This window comes from Mya arenaria, chromosome 5 (assembly GCF_026914265.1).
Source record: "Mya arenaria isolate MELC-2E11 chromosome 5, ASM2691426v1".
Classification (NCBI taxonomy): Eukaryota; Metazoa; Mollusca; class Bivalvia; order Myida; family Myidae; genus Mya; species Mya arenaria.
In genome coordinates this window covers 71,064,993-71,077,310 of record NC_069126.1, presented here as the reverse complement: position 1 = coordinate 71,077,310, position 12,318 = coordinate 71,064,993, and the positions used below count along the sequence as shown (strand labels likewise).

Below are 12,318 nucleotides of genomic sequence, written 5' to 3'. Positions count from 1 at the left end.
CTGGACCAATGTTTTCTTCGTTGACGAGACAAGCATCACACAATGCGGGAGTGACAGACCTGCTCGAGTATATGGAGTTAACATGCACAGAAAATCTCCAATTGTACCCATTGCAGGAAGAATGCACGTGATGAGATATCAAAAAGAGATCATTCGACCGGTTCGCCCAGCTCCTATCCGTGCCAATCGCGATACGATATTGACACAGGATACCTCAACATGTCACGTGTTTAGAAACACACAAGTTATGATTGCAGTTAACAACGTAACGTGCGACATGTCAATGGCCTGCAATAAGTCCGGATTAAAATTCGATTGGGATCTTGTAGGACCTATTGAAGGGCATTACATTCCCGGCCGCTCCAATCAAATCTCAGGGTGTTATTCATCAGGTGCGGCCATTTCATTCAATGTAATGAAACGTAATCAAATTTATACGACATTATTTGATCTGGCAGTGTTTGCTTTAATGGTATTGTTGTAATTCCCTTCTGTTGACTTTGTTTCAGTGATTACATTTCAATGAGTTTAACATATTAGAAATAAATTTTATTAATGTTATATTTTGTTGTTTTTTGTATTATTTTCCGAATACTTTCCCTAAAATATGATAAAAAAACTAGGTGGCCAATTATTCGTACTTAAATCTGAATTTCATAACTCGTTCTAAAACACTAAATTCATGACTCGTTCTTAAGCCTTAATTCTTTAACTCGTTCTTAAACTCTCAATTTACGACTCCTTCTCAAGCATTGATGCCACAACTCATTCTTTAATCTAAAATGCATGACTCATTCTAAGCCTTAATTCGATAACTCGTTCCTACACCCTCAATTCCACAACTCGTTCTTAAGAAATTTGACTTCATTTTCACATTATTTTTTAGGTTACTACATTAATACGCTTTGAAAATATTTTGCGAAGCTCCTATATAAATATTAAGGCCAGTCAAACAAGCATTAGAATCAATCTATCATCACAAAGCAATAATATGAAATAAGGCACTGCCTTAGACGGGCTCTAGGTATGTTATCAACTTCAGAAACTGCTAATGCAGTACATTTTTTATTACGTAAACAAGTGTCAAAGGCAAAAGTCATTTTAAATGACATACTAAGACTATGACTACGACCAATTCGATTTTTTAGGTGCATAACAAGTAAGGTTAAGGCAATGCAAAGCAAATTTACTATATTAATGTTTTAGAAAACTCATAATTACAAACACATTAATTTACCTAATACTGAATATCATACAAGAATTTACAGTACAAAATAATGATTCCTGCTTTAAACATAACAAGGTAAACGAAACAGATTGAGTTTACTTAAAATTAATTATCACAGTTATCTGACAATCAACCTGTACTGAACTATTTTAATATGTAAAACAGCATTGTGTAAATTTTAGATTTTCAAGGTTCTGCAAATAACCCGGAAAAAATGGTTTGACACCCTCTGCAGTATGAATATAAATTCCCTGAAGTTGATGTTGTTAGCACCTTTCCATCATTGAATATAACAATGTATGCCGAAAGTATGAAAATATTTACGTATTTAAAGTATAAGACATTAAACTGAATTATACATCTATAACATTTAAAAAAAACACAAGCACATAGATTATTCAACAAAAAACATTAGTTATTGATATTAATATATATATATATATATATATATATATATATATATATATATATATATATATATATATATATATATATATATATATATATATATATATATATATATATATATATATATATATATATATATATATATATATATATATATATATATATATATATATATATATATATATATATATATGTTGTAAACTTGAAATATATTCACAATAAGGCAGTTTAAAAGTTCACAACATAATCAGAACAAGAATGTACTCTAATTATGCTTACATTAGCTCACATGTCCATGAATTGTTGAGATGCATATGCAATTCTTGTCTCTTATTTCAAATGTTCCTGATGATTACTGTACTGAAATCGATCCAAAATACATAATGCACTCTGGTATAGGGTACTGAAGTGATCAGTCCCATATGCCAACTCTGGTATCCTGGATAATACGTTACTGGTGAATACAGTACTGAAGTGATCAATCCCTGATGCCACTCTTGTATCCTGGATAAAACGTTACTAGTGAATATGGTTCTGAAGAGATCAATCCCTGATGCCACTCTGGTATCCTGGATAAAACGTTACTGGTGAATACTGTTCTGAAGAGATCAATCCCTGATACCACTCTGGTATCTGGTATCCTGGATGCAATGTTAGTTGTGAAAACGGTACTGAAGTGATCAGTCCCAGATGCCAATATGGTATCCTGGATAAAACATTATTGGTGACATTGGTACTGAAGTGACCAATCCCAGATGCCACTCTGGTATCCTGGATAAAACCTTACTGGTGAATACGGTACTGTTCAAAGTGATGGATCCCGATCTGAAACAGATTAACACCTAGCTAAAGTAATACACATGGGTCAATTTGGTCACATTGACACAGATGAAGAGGCTATCACACTAACAAATGAAGTCACCGTTGTTAAACATATGTTAATATGGCCACAGTTATTTTAACTATATGTTTCAAATAGACACTAACCCGCCTTTTCTCTTCAAAACAGTCCTTGCATACAATATTTTTGCAAAAACAGACTTCAAAACTACTGAAGTTCAATTTCAGGCTGTATGCAACACATACTGAAAGTTTGGCAATGATATATTAAATACTTAAAGAATGAGTATAAGCACCTGTGGTGTTTTCATAAAAAGCAGAAATAGCCATTTCCATCAAATGGTAAGCCGCAAACTTTTGAAGAGCCATTTTTTCCTCATGCATTGGAATAATATGACCAAGTAAAGTTTTCTTTGTAGCTTTCAATTGTGTTTATAAAACAGCGCCACAAAAACGGCCTGCCTACTCTTTTAAGATTTTTTAAAAACAAAATAAGATTTTTCCACTTTATCGGCTTAGCGTTTTATATAAAAACAAGACGCCAATGCGGCAACGCCGCATTAAAGTCGGATTTTTATTTGACGATGAAATTTTGCAAACCAAGGATTTGAGCTAGTGACCTAGTATTTTTAACCAAAAAGACCCATATTTATCAGTGATATCGTTTATTAAATTCCATCCAATAGTTTTCAAGTTATGCTCCGGACAAGAAAAAAGAAACAAAGGGCAGTAACTCAAATATGTCGTATTATTGATTAACTATAGGGATGATAGATAAAGACTGCTATTTAGTTTACGATGTTTATTTGACGCTAGCTAGCTACAGACTGCTGATAAGCCTGGCCACTCGCAGGTAGCCGATATCATATTACAACACCTCCCTTTCAAGTTAATAAGTAATTTAATGAATGTATTATTTAGAGGTGTTTACGTCTGAAACAAATATAACATTTTTATATAAAACATATAATATTTTTTCACTAACACAATTCGATTAGTCTTTCTGGATTTCTTGACAATCTTCATGATCTTGTTACGTAACCATTCCCCGGTTCCACAGTCTCCTCCTTACTTTCCCATGAAGATAAAGAATTTTCACTATCACTCTCATTAATCTGAACCATCTGTTCTCCTTGACCATCCTGCTGACCATTAGGCCGCCTGGGAGTTTCTATAAGATGGCGCCTATTCCGGCGGATAATACCTTCATCCGTCTCAACATTGTATGAACGTAGGAATACAGATTGTGATTTAATTTCCCCATACTTGTTTTGATCTTTTACAGGAACTCGGTCGCGATTTTTTAGGCAAGGCAAAGTTTTTGCCTTGTGTCTTGTATCGAAATTTCTTTTTTGTTAATCTTATTTTCCCGATTTCGGACAATTTTTAAATTTGGCCACTTTGGATTTAAAGTTTCGGGTTTAACCGGTATTGACGTATGTAATTTTCTGCCCATTAATAATTCTGACGGACTGAATCCATTGTGCAATGGCGTTGCACGATATGACAACAGTGCCAAATACGGGTCGTCTGATTTCTTCAGCATCTCTTTAATAGTTCTTACAGACCTTTCCGCAAGACCATTACTTTGAGGCATTTTTGGGCTAGAAGTATGGTGTGCAAATCCATACTCCCGTGCAAACTTTTTAAAAGTCGCTGCGTTGTAACACGGACCGTTGTCACTAAATACTATTTCTGGTATACCGTGTCGCGCGAAAATGGACTTCATGTGATTTACTACGCACGCTGCTGTAGCATTTGAAAGTTTGGCCAGCTCAATATAACGCGAGAAATAGTCCACTACTAACAAATATTTGTGACCTTTTAGTTCAAATAAGTCTGTTGCTACGCGTTGCCAAGGGCGTTCTGGAAATTCGAACGGCATAAGCGGTTCTGCTCTATCGCAACCGTTTTCAATGCATTTATGGCATGACTTTACAACCTTTTCTAGAGCCGAGCTCAAACCAATCCACCAAACAGATTGTTTTGCCCGCTCCCTACATTTCGAAATTCCCTGATGCGCTTCACCGTGAAGTCTATCAATCATTTCTGACTGTAATGTGTTTGGTATTACTAGTCGCGTTCCTTTGAACAAATGACCTCTTTGAACAGTTATCTCACCCCTGTAACACCAGTATGGTTTCATGTATTCAGAAAGTGCTGACTTATCTGGCCACCCTTGTTTACAATACAACAAAAGCTGTGTACAGATATTATCCTCTTTGTGAAGGGACTTTATTTGTTCCAGTCGATTAGCGGTCGCTGGGATGTCATTGAAAATCATTTGCACATATGCGTCAGTCGCGGAATGCAGACTTTCGGATTCTTTATCAATTAACGTACACAGAGGTGCCCTTGATAGACAATCGACTGTAACCAGTTTACATCCGCTTATGTAAACAATGCTAAAATCGTAAAGCGCATACGAAATCTCTGGATTCTAGCAGGTAAATCGGTCAAGTCTTTCGTACTTAATAAAGGAACTAACGGTTTATGATCCGTTTCTAGGACAAACTTGGATCCTATTAAAAAGTTTTGAAACTTTTCGCAAACCCATGTTAATGCAAGGCATTCTTTCTCTATTTGAGCATACCTTGTTGCTTCAGTAAGCGAACGAGAAGCAAACGCTATTGGTTTCCATGTACTTCCTTGCTTTTGCACACCCCCCCCCCCCACATGCCAAAAGAGTCTGCTGAGACCATTGTTTCCTTATTAGGATCATACTGGGCCAAAACCTTGGGAGAACTTAACTCCTCTTTCAATTTCTGGAAGGACGATTCTTGATCTGGACCCCAGAACCACGAGTTTTTGTCCTCTAAAAGGTCTCGCAACGGTTTAGACATTTGTGCTAAGTTTGGCGTAAACTTTGCTAATTAATTGCACATTCCAAGAAATCTCCGGATATCTGAAATATTCTGCGGGTTTGGCATGTCAATAATTGCTTTCACTTTGGCTGGGTCGGCCCCAATTGTGCCCTGACCTACAACATGACCTAGAAATGTCAAACTGTGTTTACCAAACTGGCATTTTTCTTTGTTCAGTGTGATGCCAGCCTCAGAAATGAGCCCTAACACGCGAAATAAACGCTGATCATGTTCATCTTTATTCTCACCGAATATGAGGACGTCCTCCATTTTGCAAACTACGCCCGGTACTCCTTCTAACAATGCCGATATTTTTCTCTGAAAGAATTCTGGCATAGCATTTATACCGTATGGTGAGACATTAAAGCAAAACCTACCGAATGTGGTTATGAATGTAGTTAAATGTCGCGATTCGCGTGCTAATCTTACTTGCCAGAATCCGTGGCGTGCGTCAATTTTCGAAAAGAAACGTCCTCCAGCGAGCTTTGCAAGTGACTCGTCTACGGATGGTAATTGAAAACGCTCTCGTTTTACTGACTGATTCAATTTTGACAGATCTACACATATCCTAATTTGACCATTTGGTTTGGGAGCTACTACCATTGGCGAACAGTACTCGGTCGGCTCTGATACTTTTGAAATAACCCCCGATCTCTCCATTTGCCCTAGCTCGGCTTTGACTTTTTTCATTAGAGGCAATGGTACTCGACGCGGTGTAGACAATGAGTACGGCTTTGAGTTTTCACTTAATGTGATTTTGTATTCCCAATCAGTTTTACCTAATTTGTCGCTAAAGACAATGGGGAATTTCTCATGTACTTGTTCATACGATGCTTTGACAGTTGAAATGTATTTAAAATCATTTACCTGAACAATTTGTAAAGCCTCAATAGCAGGTCGGCCAAGGAGAGGAAACTTTTTACAACAAACACTTCTGTAACGCACATTTTTGATGAAGATTCAATTGTGGTTTATAATTTACCGAGAACTGTTAATTTAGAATTGCCTGCGCCAAATAATGATCTGTTAGTTTTCTGTATTTTCACTTCAAACATGTGTTTAAACAGTTTCTCTGGGATAACTGTTACGTCTGCCTCGGTGTCGTTTTGAACGTCGGTCCGCTTCATCATTTACGGTTAGTGTCACTTTCCATGGGTCCGTGGTCGTTGATGCCCGTACTGTACCAAGGAAGGACTCGTCTTCGTCGGAATGCTCGGTGTTGCTAGCCTCAATCACGGCTCCAACGGTTGAGCGGCATTTCTTTTGGAAGTGTCCTACTTTTTGACATTTACGGCACTTCGCATCTTTTGCCGGGCACATGTTTCGAGGGTGCCCCGGCGTGTTGCCACAACGCTGACACTCCCTGCTTGCTGGCGTAGATGGGATAGGTTTGTTCTCTGGCTTCCAGTTCCGGTGCCCCTGAGTCTTGTGTTGCCGTCTTGTCACTGCCTCAACTGTAGATGACGGTTCGCCTCTTACTACCGCTTGTTGGGCTCGAACCGACTCTCGTTGTTTGGCCTCAGTCACCGCCTTTTCTAGCGACAGTGTTGGGTCAAGCTGCAGTCTTTCGGACAATTCGTGGTCTCGGATTCCGACCACATTCCTGTCGCGAATTAAACTATCATGTAAGTCCCTAAACTCACAATTTTCTGCCAAATGGTACAGTTCTGTGATGAAACTGTCCACGCTTTCACCAGCCATTTGTGATCGTTGGTTGAATTTGGCTCTTTCTTGAAGATAACGTTCTTTTTAGGAATGAAATGCTGATTGAGTTTTTTTCCACTACAGTGTCAAATTTCTTGCTGTTTTCATTCGAAAGATTGAACGATGACATAATTTCTTCTGCTTCTGGTCCCATTGAATAAATTAAAGTGTTAATTTGCACTTCTTCGTCTTTTTCTCCTAATCCTGACGCAAGCCTAAATCTCTCAAACCGTTTTAACCACTTTTCCCACTGTTCCTGCTTTTGGAAGTCAAATTTATCCGGATGTTGGAAATTAAAATTTGCCATTTTGTTTATTAACACTAGTGCAAATAGTTCCAATATTATTGTTGAGTTTAATCCCGCGCTGCCACCATGTCGTATTATTGATTAACTATAGGGATGATAGATAAAGACTGCTATGTAGTTTACGATGTTTATTCGACGCTAGCTAACTACAGACTGCTGATAAGCCTGGCCACTCGCAGGAAGCCGATATCATATTACAAAATAGAATTGCGATTCCTATACACTGCACTCCCTCTCATTATGATCTATCACTGTATGAAGTTTTATTAAATACTACATAATAGTTTTCAAGTTATACTCCGGACAAAAAAAGTAACAAAGGGCACTAACTATGTAATAATCTGAAATAGAATTGCGGTTCCTGTACACTGCACTCCCTCTCATTATGATCTATCACTGTATGACGTTTTATTAAATCCCATCCAATAGTTTTTAAGTTATGCTCCGGACAAGAAAAAAGTAACAAAGGGCAGTAACTCTGTAATAAGCTGAGATAGAGTTATGGTTCTTCTGCACTTCACTTCCTCTCATTGTGCTTTACCATTGTATGAAGTTTTAATAAATTCCATCTAGTAGTTTGCAAGTTAATGTCTGGAAAAAAAATTGACAGCAAAAAAAACAAATTAAGGGCAATAACTCAGTAGTTAGTTTAGGTAGAGTTATGGTTCTTGAACACTGCACTTCCTCTCACTGTGCTTAACCATTGTATGAAGTTCCAATGAATTCCAGTCAGTACTTTTCAAGTTATACTCAGGACAAAAAAGTAACAATGGGGCAATAGCTCAGTAATAAGCAAAAATAGAGTTATGGTTATTGTACACTGCACTTCCTCTCACTGTGCTTTACCATTGTATGAAGTTCCAATGAATTCTATCCAGTACTTTTCAAGTTATACTCCGGACAAAAAAGTAACAAGGGGCAATAACTGAGTAATAAGCAAGAATATAGTTATGGTTATTGTACACTGCACTTCCTCTCATTATGCTCTATCATTGTTTGAAGTTTGATTACCATTGGATAAAAACTTTTGATTTTATTACATAAAATGAAAACTTAAACGCAAAATTGTTAACAACAAGCCCGCCCGCCGGTTTTCGCCATTCTAAAACCCGTAAGTTTTCGATCAAAAATCCGGCTAATGACATAGAGCCAAACTATAATGCTTCAACTAGTCAAATTTATGCTTTTTCTGGTCCACTGATATACAAAGGTAACAGAACTGTTCAGTTTAACAATGTTTGTTTAGTGATCATGTGTTTATAGACAGTCTAAACACCACTATATGACAAATTATTTGCTTCCGGGACAAATGGTGCAGCAAAGAAAATGGCAAAATCACACCAAAACTGAAAGATTTATGACAACTGCTGGTGTTTTCATGTATGAGGTGGCTACATTATGTAGAAAATGCAGCAATAGCATTATTATGCCCAGTTTTATCTCAACCAGCGTGTTGATAATTTAAAAGGTGTTCCCATCTTTGATCTCAGTCAAAACATCTCACTCAGCCATGTTTGTGGCTCACAGATACCCCATCCATCTCTTCGGTGACAATATCTCACTCAGCCATAGCGATTTCTGCACTAGCCAGCCGCATGTCATAAGTTTATAACTTGATATTTTCATTTGATGATTTACTGAAAAGTTTTTTTCCATCACATTTACGTCTTTTTTCAGGCTCATAGTGGTTGCACTTTTGTCAGAAAGTAGTGCTATGTGTAGCCGTATTAGGGCTCTGCCGAGCTTCGCTCGGTTTAGAGCCCGTATAAAATATCCGCGCCGAAGCCTGGAACATGTTTTTGGTAAACATTGACCCATGAAAGGATAGATAAAGCACTTGCCTCCTTAGCTTCCTTCCATATATGGCGTTTGTCCACAATATTGCAACAAATATACAAATCATGTTTTGTTTTGTTCAGCTCTGAAATTTGCGATTTAGTGTAAACCATTAAGTTCAAGTATTTTTTTCTGCAAATGCAGTGTTATTAGGTCACGTTAACTCAATGTTCGGAAAGAACATTTACTATTTTTTGATAAAATTTCCTAATATTTAATAACAAAACAGTGCTTGTACCGCTTACACATATATCTGAATAGGTACGACAGTGGTTGATTCAATTTCAATCGTACTCAGCCTATTGTACAAGAAAGAGCAAATGCATTGCACAATCTGCATAAATGACAAGATTATCACATCCTTATTGTCTTTGCTGCAAACTAAAAAGACAGTATACACTATCGCAGTACACGTCTGACTAAAACAGCAGAAATGGCAACATGGGCAAAGAATGTACTATTAAAGCATTTGGTCAACTTGCCTTTATAGAAGGCTTAAACTAGGCCTTAAATATTTTGTCAATTATTTGATGCCTATGATGGCCCAATATGGACTAATGCCTGTAAAATTCACTGTTATCACCAGTGATCGCAGGTTCGATACCCCGCAACACAATTAAAAAAACCCATACAAATCGTCATCCGGGAGGGACATGAATAGGGGTCCTGTGTGACAGTAGTATACGCTGGTGCACGTTAAAGAACTAGGGTAGCTGGTTACATTCTGTCTGTGCACAAATATTAAATGACTATCAATCGTATCGGAACACTCACCGAATATACCTTGCCCGAGTCCGAGTATAAATAAGCATACACAACCAAAACCCAATCCATTTGCATCTAAATTTAATAAATTACTGCCTTCAGGTAATAAGAATGCAATAAATAAATGTTTGTAAATATGTGGAAAAAGCGTCTGTTATACGCAACCCTCTTATTAATACTACTACTAAGTTGAAACAGCTATATGAATAATTCCCTCACTGCCAATGTTAACATGATACTCATCTTGTATTCAATTTACATATACTATTAATTTGATTTCATGATATTTTATTAAATTATCTGTATAACTTGTTGTTTAACGACGATGTACACTTGTATAAGTCAAATAAACTGTCAGTTCTGATCTGATCTGTTCTGCTGAAATGTTGTGAAGCTGAATGGTTTGTGTTTTAAAATGACCCAAAACAGGCTGAAAATACTGGATCTACTTGGTCGACTAATTTGTCTAAATTTTCACCGCATTGTTTGTTCTTGTACACCAGATATAGCCACTTTACCGAAGACACAGTGTTTACGTTCAACCATTTTCATTTTTCTTATGAGAAACGTAACTGTCTTTCAAATGTTGTTTAATGTTCAGTATACACGTGGAGTTTCCTCCCCCATTTATGGTGTAAGGGGGTCGTCAAGGTTTATAAATCAGTATCATCTTGCGTGCAAATTGGTCTATTGACTATAGAATATACATGTATAGTCAACTTTTTTGTCAAAACGTTTGTTCCCGAAACGGTCGTAAATTTATCGTTGTCACGGTACGCCCTTGTATCTATATGTTTCCGTACCTATACGAACATATTAATGATTTTTTTAACGTAATTGGTGATTTTAAAAGTGTATTTACACACATTACGACCCATTCGTCACTTATATAGCGAGGAATATATTGACCAAAGGAACTTCGACAAAGAACAACATGTACATAATACAAGCGTGGCAAGTCGACCTTATGTAAAATGACCGTAGATTGATAACAATTACCAATTTGACTGCAGATTACCGCGAATTTTACAATACTGAAATTGTAAATGAAAATTAAAACTACATATTTACAATTTAAACGCCAAATTAATTTGGAAATTTCTTTTGACACATCATCGTGTTGATCAAAACTCAACGACATTACATACATTTTCTTAGAAATTGCCCAATACAAATAAAATCATCTATTGTAATATAGTGTTATAAGGTATTACAGGTTAAATATAAATACTGATGAACAATTATTGTGTTGCTCAAACATACTGTGTTTTAAGATATATTTCCTTCTGTTTACTCTTAAGTTTTGCTTTAAAAAATCATTTTTTGATAATGTAGATATGGATTATCATATAGAATTATCAAATAAAAAAAACGTACACACTTTTTTAGATTCGATTGTTACAAGATTGACAAAAATGAAGAAATAAACGTATGGTACCTTAATATATATTTTTTAACCTTTTACACATTTTCAATTTAGATGCTGCAGCCCAGGTAGTCACGTTGTCTCCGACCTCTCCCACCATGACACAGTACAGTCCTCTGACATTTACCTGTGAGACACAGAGCACAAACACAGGCTACGTAATATGGGGTAAGCGGGTAGGAAACGCTGATGTTGCTATCGGGACCATAGTCATTAGAGGTGACAACGATTGTTCTCCTCCATACGTTGGTTTGGCACCAAACTCCACACTATACAGCTATGCCTGCCCGGCTACAAACAGACTCACGCTTACGATAAGGAATGTGTCGAGGACGGAGAATGGAGTCAAATGGCGATGCCAAGTTCTGGTCAACGGAACAAAAGAAAATAGCAACGAAGAAACAATTACAGTGCAAGGTAATTAACCCATGTTTGTTCTTCTATTCTCCGTCTTTGAACTACATGTATAAATACCTGTATTTTCTTACACATATGGTCTTTTATGAAATCAATGGTGAATATGAATATGAATTTCAAGGTATACGTTCACTATAAAAACACTGAGCAAATCACAGTTTCATTTTACTTCAAGATATTTCCCAATCCCAAAGGTTGAACATTTTTATATGTTATAAGAGCCTTAATTTGCAAGTCACAAGCGAACTGGCCTACTACATTCAAGTCGATCAATAGTCTAAACAAATGTTCTCAATAACTCAGTTCCTGTTGGTCATACACATAAACTCATTATTAATATTTTTGTAATCGTTTTTAGTCAAGATTGTTGGCGCAACAAATTGGCGACATATTTAAATCGCAGAATTCTGGTTTTAAATTTAATAATAAAATATGGTAAAACTATGGAGAGAAATTTGTTATCGGCATTTAAAGTGGAAATTTGAAAAAGGAACGAAATTTGAATTATAGATTACTAGCATTG

General features: G+C 36.5%; 1 protein-coding gene across 1 annotated transcript in view; it reads left to right on the top strand.

Annotated features, from left to right (window-relative positions):
* LOC128236148 (uncharacterized) overlaps positions 1-12,318 on the top strand; it is an 80,967-nt gene that overhangs the window by 24,727 nt on the left and 43,922 nt on the right. Inside the window, exon 2 of the mRNA XM_052951018.1 lies at positions 11,433-11,795. Coding sequence (XP_052806978.1) covers positions 11,433-11,795 — 363 coding nt within the window. The remainder of the gene's footprint in view (positions 1-11,432; positions 11,796-12,318) is intronic.